Source organism: Ipomoea nil, unplaced genomic scaffold (genome assembly GCF_001879475.1).
Source record: "Ipomoea nil cultivar Tokyo-kokei standard unplaced genomic scaffold, Asagao_1.1 scaffold1043, whole genome shotgun sequence".
Lineage (NCBI taxonomy): Eukaryota > Viridiplantae > Streptophyta > Magnoliopsida > Solanales > Convolvulaceae > Ipomoea > Ipomoea nil.
The window spans coordinates 4,968,519-4,983,669 of NW_017617471.1; the positions used below are offsets into that span (position 1 = coordinate 4,968,519).

Below are 15,151 nucleotides of genomic sequence, written 5' to 3' on the forward strand. Positions count from 1 at the left end.
CAGCAATGGTCCTTCGACTATATTGATTTTCCAAAATTAATCCTCGACTTTTAATTTGGACACTTTACGTCTCTTGACTTTCAATTTCTTTTCAATTGAGGTCCTTTCGTTAAATTACGGTAAATTGAACTCTAAATGAAAGGGTAAAATAGTCATTTCATCTGCCTAATGTATAATTCTTCGTATATCTCCCTTGTATGCGCGACGTCGGACATCAGATTCACTTAATTGCTTAATCTTTGAATCCACTCGAAGAACAAAATTCCATAGGGATTAAGCAATTAAGTGAATCTGATGCCCGAAGTCGCGTATACAAGGAAGAAATATGAAGAATTATACATTAGGCAGAAGAATTATACATTAGGCAGATGAAGAATTATACTTTACTCTTTCATTTAAAGTCCATTTTATCGTAATCTGATGAAAGGACCTCAATTGAAAAGAAATTGAAATTCAAGGGATGTAAAGTGTTCAAATTAAAAATTGGGGACTAATTTTGGAAAATCAATATAGTCGGAGGACGATTGCTGGAATTAACTCTATTAACTTTTGTGGATGGACTTTTGAAATGGTAGACTTTTATTTATAGATTTTATAATAAATTTTAAATGACTCTTAGAATCTCTTTAGATTTTGGTAGACATGGTCCACTGTTACAAATTTTAATTTATTTCTATTAATATTTATTATTTATATTATCATTTTCTTTCAAAACTTTTATGAAATGCTGTATATTTTTATAGATCGTATATAAATTTATGTTGTGTAATTAAAAAAAAAAATCAAATTTGATTGTTACAAAAATAGTGCATTATAAATTTAAAGACAATTTCATTTTTCTTTAAATGATGTAATATTAATTACACAACACTAAAAAAAAAAAGAATATATATTCAAATTTGTTTTTAGTGGTTAACTCAAAGGAAAGGGATTTCCGTATTCGTATCTTTTGGCGGAAAGATTAAAACTATAATGAAGAAAAAAAAAATCGGTAAAATTTAGGGGAAAAGTTTAGTGAAGGCAAAGAGAAAAAGTTTGATATTTTGAGATTCTACAAAATTCTGAATCAAATATTATATTACCTAAATTTAATTTTAAGAACTCCTTAAAATTTTGAACTAAATACTTTCAATTTTAAAATTTTATAAAATTTTTCCAGCAACTTATCTGGTCAAGACCAGTTTACTCTTAAGACCAATACACTTTCTTAACTAGCTAGTTTAAAGAGTAATAATACACATATTTTCAATTTTTACTCTATTTTTTTACTTCTTGTTAGGCGGAGACTTGAAATGTCAAGTCTATCATCTTGTCATCGAAACGTGACGCGAACATAAGGAAATAAAGTTATATATTCGCTACAAATTATAATTTTTTGCGTAATACGTGATAAACCGCATTTAAGTCTAGTATGCATGTTAACCAATTCAATCCCGGCCCATTGATGAGGCTAGCAGGTACTAGGAGCGGAGGGTCGTTCAAACCCAATTGAATGAATGTTGTGTAGTTGAGGGCCTGAGGCTGACAAGTGCTAAGGAGGGAGAATGCATATTACTATGCAAGTATAAGGAAATTAAATTAAAATAAAGTGTGTCTTAGCTATAAGTTATATCTTTTGACGTAGTGGTAAGCACTTGATCCTAACACTCCTTACTTACCTAGTGTGTTTTGATTACTTTTTTTTTTTTTTTTTTGTCAATAAAATTACGACACGTACTTGGTGGAACTTTTACACTATAAGTCCACATATATGGAGAGACCCTTTATTATGGGATGCTAGATAATAAATGTGACATATATTTAGACTTTAAATTGCAATATATATCACATTGTTCAAACTTGTCATATCAAAACTTATGTGGAGAGACCTTTTTTAATGACAAGAGAAACACGTTGCCACTATTCTAGCTGATAGAATTTTGTGACTCTAGCTGATAAAAAATTTATGTAAACCAACCTAAGTAATTATGAATTTAGAATTAACTGACTCAAACAAAAAATATACATTATTAACGGCTCCCAAATATGGTGTAACTCAAATTCGTTGGTACCTTTCACCCTACATTAATATGTATGTGCTCGTCAACTATCCCTACATAGTACATAACTACATATCAACGACTTTTGCATTTTCTCCACGTGATAACCGTACGTCGTACCATTGTGAGTATTAATTAAACTCTATCTGGTAAACCAATTCTTTTTTTTTTTTTTTTGTATTATAGTTAATTCTCACCATCCGATTTTTATATGAGCAAGTTCTTTTCTTTTGTGTTAATTCTAGAAGGTAAAACAATGAGAGAAGAACACCAGGGATCGAGTCTCACCAGCGGCAGTGTGAGAGCAACCTCTCAAAGTGAGGGGGGCTTCTTGTGAGCAGTGAGCACCGGTCTAACCTCTATGGTTCATGTTCAGTTGAGTCACCATGATTTACATCCTCCCAAAGACCCTGTCGGGCCGGGGTGTGGGGGCCCTTAGGGTTGGGCTTCAGCCTTTGGAATAATGAGAGAAGAACAAAATGAAGATAAAGCAAAACTGGTTTTTTTTTTCTTGATTTTTGAAGACAGCATCTTCCACCAGTTTTTTTTCGTTTAGGTATATGATATCTCCACTATTGTAAGATAAATTCAAATTAGGTACGAATCATATTTTCACAAAATTTAAATTTTATCCAAAAAAAATAGTCTAAAATCTTTGACAAGTTGATTATCTTATTTTTCTCTGGATTATTGGAAATCCATCTATTCCAGGGAATAGATATTAGGTTCTATCTAGCGGGGAACATGTGCTTGTAAAGGGAACACCCAAGAATTAATTAACATAATGCGTCCGTGATGGCACTCAATGTTGGAAAGTTGACATTAATTAATTAACATGTGAGTTGTACGTACGTTATTTTAATTGTGTTCAATACTTCAATAGTAAACTGAATTATGAATTGGTTCTCAAATGAGGAGATAATATTTTTTTTTGTACTGACACTGTTAGAATGCAGTATCGGTTCATAACTACTTTTTTAAAATACTAAAGCACAAAGAGTCAATACTGACTCCACTGAAACTTGAACTCGCAACTTCATATATGAGAAAGCAACTTGGTGCTACTAGACCACAAGACCCTTGGCATGAGGAGATAAATTTAATATATTTATATATTCAAAATGATTAATGATAAATTAATTTTTATGGTGTATCCATGAAGTTAGAGAAAAGACGTTTGGAAAAGTTTATCCTACATTGAAAGAAAATAGAATGACAATCTTAAGTCTTGAGCTTGTGTTTTCAAAAAAAAAAAAAAAAAAGAAATTAAAATAAAAAAATAAAAAAATCGTGAGCTTGTAATTAACGAACACGGATGTGTAATATTGACGAATTAAACCTTCCTCCATCCCTATCATTATTATATATGTAAATTATTCAAACATTTCCATGCAGCTCCTTCAATTCATTTGGTCCAAAAAAACTGTTTTAGATTGCCTAATTAAGCAAAGCATGTAAAGTCAAATAAGAAAAGCTTTTTTTTTTTTTTGCTAATATGTTTGGTCGTCCTTGCTCCATAGCTGCGGGATAGAGCCAAGAAAAATTTATTATGTAAGGATCATATTATAAGGACTAAATTTTTTCATCAAACTCTTTCATTATCTAATGTAACAATATTAGCATATTCTTTTTCAAACGTAAGGCTGGATTATTCAATTCATGGTAATTTATTTTATTATTATGTCAAATGGTGAGTTGCATGTATTTCTCAATTAACTTTCTACCAAACTAAAATAATATTCATAATTTCACAATTTCAAATATTATTTAGGCTTTCATGGTAGTATATCTGAAACATTAATCGTCATTGCTATATAAACTTTCAACAGATTGATTACTAACTTTAAAGTGTGCTTCTGTTGACAATCTTGACATACCATTATATTAATGTTTTATTTTGTTAAATAAAATTGAGAAACCCACTCTTTCTAATTATGCAATAAAATATAGTTTTAAATTTAATTATTTTCCAAAACAATGTACTTTTTACCTAGTGTCATCACCACATTATAAACTAATAAGTATTCAAAAATATTAGTAACAAGAAGTCAAGAATTGAACCTGATACTGTACAGAAATTGGGCACACTACTCAATCCTAAAGAACAATAATTTCACCCATACTACTCATCTCTATATATATAATTTGAGTATTTGAATCTTTATATTAATTATTCTCAATAATTTCTCTCTTGCCATTAAAATTTAAAATCTGCAGCCTTTATTCTATTGCATGAAATTTAAATTCTATTCCTAACAGTTTTTTGCATAACCTAATATAATAATCAAAATATTCAATTAAGCACAAATACATAGCAACCATTGCTAAATAGCCCAATACTTTTGTTTCCATTATTTTGTTGCTCAAATAATGGAAGAATTGAAGTTTTATATTGCACTGGAAAGCATAATTAACGTTGCTTAAGTAACACATGTATTCATACAATTAACTGCCAATGGATAAAAGAAAAACATTATCTTCTAACATCAATCCGACTTGTTTGCTCCACCCCCATACAAAACACTGAAATACGATTACATTACTATTGCAAAACTTTATTTGACAATTGTAATATTTGATTATTAAAACTAAAAATATACGCATTGGCATTTTGAATGCAACTCAATTGGTTTTCCTGCAATTCTTCCTAATTTGGCCATTTGAACCCGTCAGAGGGCTGAGATTACCCATTTTCACCATAGCGTTTGCAAAATCTGAAGCAAAGGTAGAAGGATTTGAGCTATAAGTGTTGACTATAGAATCTGCAGAACCTCCATTGAAGAGCTCCTGGTCGGAGTGCAGAAGTCCTTTTTGACTCTGCAAGTTCTTAAAGTAATTATTGTCAAATGATGTTGGAGTAGTGAAATCAAGTGGAGCAAGATTGCTGTCACCACCACTTTGGGGACAGTTTCCTTTCAATGATGTGGCAAATGTGCTATTTATATTGGCGTCGTTATAGATTCGGTTTCTGAAAGTCGTGCATCTAGCCTGCCCAATTGTGTGACTACCTGCACAACAATACGTGTAACATGTTTTAGTATTAGAAAGGACAACTTAAATTGTTATCTTAATAATTAGGGTTAAATATACTAAAACAAACCTGAGAGGGCAACCATTTCCCTAGTGCTAAAGCCTTTGTTTGAGAAAGAAGAGATGAGTTGACTGAGACTGGAACTTGGTCCAGGAATATTGCTGTTAGCACCACTCAAACTTGCTGTGGTTGAGTCTCTTCTGCCTACTACAACACTCCAACTAGGTCCACCTAGCTGTAATAATAAAATATTGTAACACTTTTAATGAACTAATAATTTCAAAATTTTCACATAATTTAGTTTGTCCTCATTCGTGGTTTATGATTGGTATTTTTTATTCCTAACTTTGACTTGGTCATGCATGCTGTGAGTCTTTGACTTAGACAATAATTATCCATTATAGTTTAAATATAGTTTAATTTGCAAACTATAGACACAAGAGGAGTAAATAATTTGTATATGATGAGAATATTTTTTTTTACCGCAACAACTGAATCACGAGCAGCAACAGAAACAATATCAGCACAAGATACAACACCAGCACAAGAACTCTCAAGTTGAGTTTTAATATTGTCAATCACGTTAAATCCTCTCAACGAATTGTTGTTTGGACCAGCAGTCTTCTCCCCCGTGAAGTTTGCTGTGTCATCCAACAGAACCGATGCATCACAACCCTGTTTCAAATTAAACAAAAACAGAAAAACTATGTTAACATTATTATATATGTCATAAGAAAGCCATCATATATATATATGTATGTATGTAGGGAATTGAAGGAAGACTTGCATTGACGAAGCAGTCATGGAAATGGAGACGAAGCAAGGAAGCTCCCATCCGAGCCTCGGACTTCACGGCAGAGGTTACGGCCGATTTGATAATGGAGAGGGCATTAGGGCAAGAGGTTGAGTAAAAATTTGCAGACAACTGAGCAGAGCTGATGGTGAAGAGAAGGGAGAAGAGTATGAGGCCTGCAACATTATGCAGTGAAGAAGGCATTATTGTAGTCTTCATGACAAAGCTAGCTAGGGAGAAGAGAAGAAGAAAGAGAGAGTGTTTAGCAAGTTAAGCTTCAGCTTCTCTCTGGGCTTGTGGCGTAGTATTGCCTCCCTTAATGGATTTTTATAGTGGCGATAGAGATGGTGTGGCACTGTGGCTGGGTCAAATCAGTGTAGACAAGTATACGCCAGCCGTGTACCATTGTAATGTTCTACAAACTCCTTTAAATTTTGTATACTCAAATATTCGTTTTTGGTATGCTTAACAAGATCATCAATATAATTCTTATACTATGGACCAGGTCCACCTTTAATATTCAAATTATGTACCTAGAATTAACATGTATTTTCAGTTAATAAATTATATATTTCTTACCATTAACATATTATGTACCTATATTTAATAAATTATGTATATGTAACAATTAACATATTATGTAAATGTCGTTAATATTATTATGTATATTCACTTAATAAATTATGTAAATATATATAATAATTAATATATTATGTCTATTCAGTTTATTTACAAGTACATAATGGATTAAGTAAAAATACATAATAAGTTAACTATCGTCGTCACATTATGGATGTTATCTTCAAATAGGGTCCACAACAAGCGAACTTTCTATTGATTAACGTAAACCCTCGTATTGTTATTTTTATCCATTTCTGAAGAAAAAAAATATGAACTCAATATCTTATTTTCAACTTCGATTAGACACACAACATGTCATAACATCTGCTAGTTGGTTAATTGTCTCAAGGATAACTTAACTAAATGACAAATTTGTAAGCAATTAAGACACATTTCACAATTTACTTTAATTATTCACTAAAATAACTTATTTTTTACATTTTAAAAAGAGTCATTGCAATAGAAGATATTTGAAAAAAATTCTTAACTATATTATAATATTCGTTTATTATTTAATTTTACACTTATATTCATCCATTCAATAAAAACAAAGCTATAAATAAATATGCCTAAGCAACATGATTACATGAGTAAGTATTTTCTTTTATATACATTATTCATTTTCGAATTGGTGTTTGATCAAATCAAGAGATGAGCTTTTCTAACACTTTTGTGTGTGAAAAGAAAACACCGCGGAATCTGCATTTGTCAATCATCGGAACGCTGCCGCCGGGAAGGTCATTAATTATTTTTGTTTTTTTTTTAAAGAGATAATACCATCTGTGGTCCTCTGATTATAATGATTTTGTTACGTTTAGTTTTAAATTTTTAAAATGACCACATGTGGTCCTTCAACTTTTAAATTGTTACCATCTGTGATTCAAGTTAACCATCAATAGTCCTTCAAATATCAAATTTTAACCAACCGTGGTCCTTCTAAGAAGACCACGACTAGTCACATTTTGAAAGTTGAGAGATCATGAATGGTTAACTTGGATTATGGATGATAACAATTTGAAAGATGATGAACCATGACTGATCAATTTTAAAGTTTAGAACTAAACATTACAAAATCATATACTCGAATGACCCAGATTAGCTTTTTTTTTTTTTTTTTTTTTTTAATGATACTCCGTTGCATGCTGAAACGCGTAATCTGTCTTTGCATGGATATCATGTGATTTCGACATCAATTGACTTTTTTTTTTCCCCGAAATAAATAAATAAATAAAAACTCCCATTGACAAATCACCATTACTGCCAAATGCCAATCATAGAAAACTCTAAACTTAGACCTTGACGAGTCAAAAAAGATGTTTACCCCGGTCCCACTTAACATATTTGGTTTATTATTCAATATTTACCTATTTAAAAAAATAAAAATAAAAATAAAACTAGTTATACTTGATACTATGTAGAAAAGTGTCCTCACAATATTTGATTGGTGTAACTTTAGAAGTTTAAGGAGCTTTTGTCCCACATTGAAAAAGTGATGTGAGTTTGCACGTACTAGTAAAAATATAATTCCTTTTTTATGAGAGTTTGAATTGTAGCATAGAGACTCTTTCTTACGCGCGCCTAAAAACTCTCACCTTTCATTTGCCCTTTTCGTATAAAATATCCAACAACCCCTCCGGGTAGGGTTGAACCCTAAAATGAACCACGTTCTTAAAAATGTTCAATAATTATAAAATTTACTCCATATTTTTTTACTAAAACTAGCAACCATTAATCAACCCTTTTGGACGGCTGAGATTAATCGTCACTTTTTACCAAATAATCATGTTCTCATTTGATCATGCCCCTCTCTATATATAGACACACAGACGCCGCCAACAACAACCACTACCAATAAAAATTTAGCAATAGCTTAAAGAAGGAGCATGATGAGTCAATAAAAGAGTTGAGTATTTGGAGTGGAGCAACCAATAAGAATCAAGTATCTTGCATGAAAGAATCATATCGAGCAATAAAATTTAAGAGTTAAAATTAATAGTCGCCCGGCCATGCGCCGGATATAGCCAAGATGATTTTATTTAGAACAAAATTATAGTCAAAGAATACAACGTAACATTCATCATTAATTTTATATTCATCTTTACATACATATTTCTTCGGAGTAGTTGTTGACAAACTATATCCATCGATCTATTGGGGTTTATTATCTTAAGAGACCAACATAATCACCAGAGATTTTTAGATGAGCGTTTATAATTAACATAATGAAAATAAATTCAAGACATAGTAAAAACTCAACAGGAGAAAATTTGTCATCTTTTTAAATAAAGCCAAACTAAAGATTCCACTATATTTTATGTAAACAGTGTTAAGCACAATATAATAAATATGCATCCCATTATGAATTTATAATTTAACGCATAGCTCAATTTTGCATGTTTGCCAATAGACTAATTTGGTTGCTAAAGTTCTGGTTATAAATTTTGGATTATCTATTGACTTACCCCATTACTTTAGATACAACACAACACTGGTGCAATGTTGTATTATATCATACTTAATACAACTGTGTATGTGTGTGTATATTCAATATATACATACAGACACTCAAATTTTACTTTTAGTGATATGATGCTCTGTTTGATTAGGGGCAGATCCAGAAATCATCGCTAGTGGGGGCGAAGGATTAAAAACCAATAAGATATTAAAAAAACAAACAAAATATTTAGAGCCGAGCCATCAATATTGTTGAGTAGGGATAAAAGATTAAAATATATCAAAATGGGGTAAAAAGAAATATTCAAAACAAAATATGAAATATAATTAATTAGATAAAATAGTTCGAATAGACAACATATTATAAATCATTGATATCATTATTAATATTAATTAAGAAACAAGGAAAAAAAACAATGTTATAAATTGGATTAAAGAAATGCCAAGAACAAAATTTTATGCTATAGGATTCAAACTCCTAATATTTAGAAAGAAGTCATATACCTTACCATCTAAGTTAACTCATCCTTTTGTTACTACTTCGTACAAATTAAAAAATTGTCTTAGACAGCCCATGAAGACCGGCCACTTCCTCCTTATTATTCCTAATTAAGACTTCATGATTCCTTGATTAGTTCTATTTCAATCTTGCTAGTGACGGTCAATTTGTTTTATAAATCCCTTCTCATGAATTATATATCTCAAAGTTTGAATTTTCTCATATATTGAATAAAGTGTTGTTTGCAAGGACCTTGTGGTCCAATGGTACCAAGTTGTTTCTTCATATGGGAGGTTGGGCCTTAGTGAAGGCGATATTGATTCTTCGTGTTTGAATAGGTTGAGAAAGTAGTTTATAAACAGATACTACATTGTAATACAGTCACTAGTTTGTTAGTTGACAGTTCACTTTTAGTCTATTTTTTATCAGAACATCTCATTTGGTCCTAGTATTATTGTGACATGACCATTTTTTGTCCTACATTAACAAAATTGTTGAAATGTCATTAAATACAAAGATTTTTTTTATCTTTTTCATAAAAGTATATTGACCCATTATATTTTTTATGTTTATTTTTTTGAAAAAATTCATAATCGAAAACCAAAATGTTCTTACATTTAACGGCACTTAAACTGTTTTGAAAATGGTCGTGCCAGAATAATAGTAACACCAAAGGATGATGTTTTGAAAAAAATAAAAAAAATAAAAATAATAAAAAAGAGACTAAAAGTATACTGTCTCACCTATTCAGATTAAACCTCACACCCGCACCTGAGGCGCCCACTCGCACCAAAACTGACTTCATAACATGTAGTCTAATTATTAATTTAAATTTTTAATTGGTATAATGGTATTAGAGTTAGACAAGAATATACATTTAGGTAGTGAATCATTGATCTTGCTTAGATCAAGGTCCAAGATTACCAAAATTTTATAATAAAAAAAATACGGTGCAATTTAGTAATTTTTGCATCTAAGTCAAATTTAAGGTGCGTAAGTTTTGTACTTAAGGTGCGTGAGTTTTGTGCTTAATCTGAGTAGTTGTTAAAACTTAAAGTGCGTGAGCTTTGTGCTTAAAGTGCGTGAGATTTGTGCTTAAGGTGCGTGAGTTTTGTGCTTAATGTGCGAAAGAGTTTGTGCTTAATGTGAGTATAGTTGGTAAAACTTAAAGTGTGTGGATTTTGTGCTTAAGGTGTGTGAAAATTGTGTTTAATGTGCGTGGGTTTTATGCTTAATGTGCATGAATTTGTGCTTAATGTGAGCCATTTTAAAATCTTAAGTGCGTAGGTTTTGCGCCTAATGTGCTTTATTCTGTACTTAAGGTGCGTGGTTTATGTACTTAATGTGAGTGATTCGTGTTCTTAAGGTGCGTGATAATTTGTATACTTAAGGTGCGGCATGTTAATGTTTAAAGTGCGTCCAACCGCACAACCGCACGAGAAGCATCACCTGCACCTGAACCCTTCCCATATGTCTATTATTTATATATTACATGTTCAACAACTAGGTTATGTAATGGATATTAAAATGTAAATTTAGTATGCAAAAATAAAACCATTTAAAAAGAATGAATCTTTTACCGTCACCTCTGTCATCATATATTTTTTGTTTTGTTTCGGGTAAACAACTAAACATTCTTTTTTTTCTGGGTATTTTGTAATGAATACAATAAAACCTTTGCTTTTATTTTCAAACAAGGAAAATAGAAAATATATGGATTTAAAAAATAAAAATATAAATAATGAAGTTATTTTTTTGTTAGATCACAAAGTGTCTAGATTAAGCCTTGATTATAAGGAGTTACTCATATCAATCAAGCTGATTATAATAAATCTATTTTTTTTAATGCTACTGACTCTATTACAATGTAATATCTGTTCATGAGCCAATAACGCCTCTATTGCAATGTAGTATCTGTTCATAACTACTTTCTCAACATACTGAAGCATAATCTCTTCATGATCGAGCTAATAACACCTCTATTGCAATGTAGTATCATTTCATAACTACTTTTTCAACATACTAAAACATAAGGAGCCAATAACGTCTCGACCGAGGCTCGAATTCACAACCAATCATATGGGAGTCCAATCCGAATATCCTTAGACCGCAAAGTCTTGACACAATAAACCTATTTGATTAGTCTCAAGTGGAAGAATAGATAAAATCAACGTCAAAAAGCAAGTGGAAAATGATGATAGATTCAACATCGCGCCACGCGACTAAGAAGATTAGTTTTATTTAACTGTCGTTTTCGAGTCGGTCGGTTATCCTTATGATTGATTTTGTCAAAATTTGGGCAATCTTTTGACATTTATCCTAAGGCTGCCTAGAGCCTAGAGGAACTATAAAAGTCAACTTTCACACTGTTTTTCCATTTTCCGACCCCACTTGTTTTCTATAGTGCTTGGAGAAATCAAGAATTATGAAATTTCCTTCCTTCGGACGCGTTTATTTATTAATAATAACTTAATTATAATCAATTCAATCACAATCATCATGTCACGTCAATATAATTTACTGTATAATATATAGAAGCAAACCAATCCGTTATTTGATAAAGATTTTCAAAACTAATACTTTCCCTATTCAATTTTACTTATCATATTTATTATTTATAGGTCAAATCAATTAAATCTTCTTTACAAATTTTTTAGTATTTTAATTATTTTTAAATTTATTTTTGAGTTAATACCCAAAATAGTCCTTCGACTATGTCGTAATTACCAATTTGGTCCTCGACTATCATTTTTACCCAATTAAGTCCCCAATTATACAATTTTTACCCAATTTAGTCCTTTGTCAATTTGACTGTTTGTTGACTGTCAAAAGTGGAAATAAAGTTGTAATTTTACAAGTTTTCTCCTTCCTCCGCATTTAGCAGCGCTAAACCATGTAGCAATAAGCGCCGGTTGGGTTCTAAACCTGTCAGTATCGAAGTAGTGGTTGTGCATCGGATAGCCCATGAATTTGATTTTCAACGATTTTTTGACGATCGAAATCTGATCGGAGTGTATTGCTGCATGGTTTGGCGCTGCTAAATGGAGAGGAAGGAGAAATCTTGTAAAATTATAATTTTATCTCGACTTTTGACAGTCAACAAATAGTCAAATTAATACAAAGGACTAAATTGGGTAAGAATTGTATAGTTGAGGACTAAATTGGGTAAGAATTGTATAGTTGAGGACTTAATTGAGTAAAAGTTAAATAGTTGAGGACTTAATTGGGTAAGAATGGTAGTTGAGGACCAAATTGGTAATTATGGCATAGTCGAGGGACCATTTTAGGTATTAACTCTTTATTTTTCTATTTAATAATACTTTTAATATAAATTTTAAATGTATAAATTGTATGTACTAATATTAAACCTAACATTATGAAAATTTAAATTAAAAATGATCTAAGTGAAATCCCGTTAATGAAACTAGATATATAAAATGGTACGAAAGGAGTACAAAATTTGTTTCTCTATATAAATATATGAGATAACATCGTCGGATCATGTTTAAAAGTTGTATAATGGCATTTTATATTTTTGAGTACTTAGTAATAGTATAGTCAAATATTATGAATCATGCTAGAGAACTCTACAATTATCTTCCTATTAACCATTATTTGACATGTTATTTTTTATTGGATCGTAGATTTTTTTTTATTTCAGAGACGATGTCTGAAACTTACAATCACTATTTGAGGGTGTACTCTAGGTAAATATGCCCAGTGTAATAGTTTGCAAATCCAAAAAAAAAAAAAAAAAAATGATAAATCGCACTAGGAATACCTTGCATGATGGGCTCTATTAAGAGGGTATTGACAAGAATTAAACTTTTGACTTTTTGGTACAAGAATTATACTCTACAAACTCGCCCACCTATTTTTGGGCACTTATGTTCTTTTTATTAACTCAGAGTGTGATTGGCTAATTCACCCGCAACCTAAAATAAATAGTTTTTCTTTTTTAATTTAGAAGTATCTAATAGGGAATAGTAATGCTAAGATTAGTCGAGTAGTGGGAAGCATTTTTCAAATCTTAAAGAGTCGTCTTTCTAAAAATTAATATTTTATGATCTAGTCTAGCTTGTATATATGACAATAATGATTGAAAGTTAACGTAAATTACGTAGTTAAACCTCTTACAAATCAGCAATCAGGACCAAATTTTCTAATACCTAAATCATTAAAATGTGATAATCATGTTGCATAATTGCAGACATTATCCATTGAATTAGCAAAGCAGCGGCTGTTTAGAAATAAAGTTGACTAAATCAAATTGTATACCAAGTTACCTGCTTTGATCAAACTTTTTACTTAATAGTCTATATTTGCACCACAAAAAGACAATTAATATATATTGCACGAAAGTATGTTATTGAATTATTAATATAATTTTCTACTTAAAATTTTATTTACATTTTTAATTTCTCAAATGTAATAATATTTTTTTTTATTATACCACAATTTTCAAAAGATCGAAATTAAAGTAAAATTCCATTTCTCATATTAAGTCGGGTAGATTGCAAAGTAAATGCAAGTTAAGAATGGCATGGATTATCATGGTAAGCATGAGTTGTGTACGTGTTGACATTTCTAATATTGTCCCTATCATCTTTAATCATATACATATTACGTAGAGAGAGTCAAAAAGGTTACTTTAGCCACAGCGATTTTTCTTGGGAACTATTTTTATTTTTATTTTATTTTATTGAAAGAAGGAACTATAAATTATTAAACATGATAAAATCATAAAATCACAAAATCTTCTATAAGACCATCTTATAGAATATAGATTATTGTTTGTCTTTGTGAGATTGGTCAAATTTTTTATAAGTATTGTATTTTTTCATATAAATTTTATATTTTTCTGATAAATAACTCTTCAACATTTATATATTTTTATTTAAAAGTATTACATTTTTAATCAAAATGTATTCTATTTTTTCTCATTGATATAATAATCAATCAACTTATCCTTTAATTAGTATTATATTTTTCTCCTAAATAATTATTCCATCCCAAAATATTATATTTTGATTTAGAAATATTACGTTGACCCGTATCACAGGAAACACACCCATTAAACATATATTCCTCCAAAGACAACAATGTACGTACGCTACGTGACAAACGTTGTTGCCTCCTTATTTATTAACACTGACCTTCATGCATGTCCTCCACATACTAAAAGTCGCAGATTCCGTCTACATCTTTTTTTTCTTTTCTTTCAGACGACTTCGTGATGTTTTACAACTCAAAAGCATCTCGTTTGTGTTAATATTTGAAAAAACGAAACTCGAAACGAAAAGTACACGTCAAATTATAATTGGGTGCAATAAGGATAATGTGGCGACAATCTTTTTATTTTTTAAACATGATTTGTTGCAATATAGTATCTGTTTTATACTCTTTCAATTTTTTTCAGCTCAAAGAATCAAAGTCTTCACATCATCGATGTTCAATCCTGTAAACACCCCCCCCCCCCCCCCCCCCATTTAGAAGGGTATAGTAATAGATGTGTTATCACATCACATAGTAGTTGACTCTTTTAAAATCATTAAAAAAAAAACAAACAAACAAACAAACAAATGTTTGTTTCTAGCAGGAGAGGAAGAGTTCTTTTTTAATTTATTTTAAATTATTAAAATATATTAAATAATTAATTTTTTAATGGTTACCACCAGATTAATGTTGAGAGGGCTCAATTACAATTTCATGTA

General features: G+C 30.5%; 1 protein-coding gene across 1 annotated transcript; it reads right to left on the reverse strand.

Annotated features, from left to right (window-relative positions):
• Window positions 1–4,410: 4,410 nt before the first annotated feature.
• On the reverse strand, window positions 4,411–6,178 carry LOC109180929 (cationic peroxidase 1-like). The gene is made up of 4 exons (XM_019330650.1): window positions 5,858–6,178; window positions 5,554–5,745; window positions 5,140–5,305; window positions 4,411–5,047 (listed from the first exon to the last, which is right to left on the reverse strand). Exons 1-4 carry the CDS (start codon window positions 6,080–6,082, stop codon window positions 4,662–4,664), a joined length of 969 nt encoding a protein of 322 aa, XP_019186195.1. The 5' UTR covers window positions 6,083–6,178; the 3' UTR covers window positions 4,411–4,661.
• Between the last annotated feature and the right edge of the window lie 8,973 nt (window positions 6,179–15,151).

Bases quoted from the DNA above. Each gene is read 5' to 3' on its own strand.
- LOC109180929 (XM_019330650.1), bottom strand. From the start codon at position 6,082: ATGAAGACTACAATAATGCCTTCTTCACTGCATAATGTTGCAGGCCTC. The intron at 5,746-5,857 runs GCAAGTCTTCCT...AATTTGAAACAG, and splicing joins TCCATGACTGCTTCGTCAAT to GGTTGTGATGCATCGGTTCT. The intron at 5,048-5,139 runs GTTTGTTTTAGT...ATTGTTGTGCAG, and splicing joins GGAAATGGTTGCCCTCTCAG to GTAGTCACACAATTGGGCAG.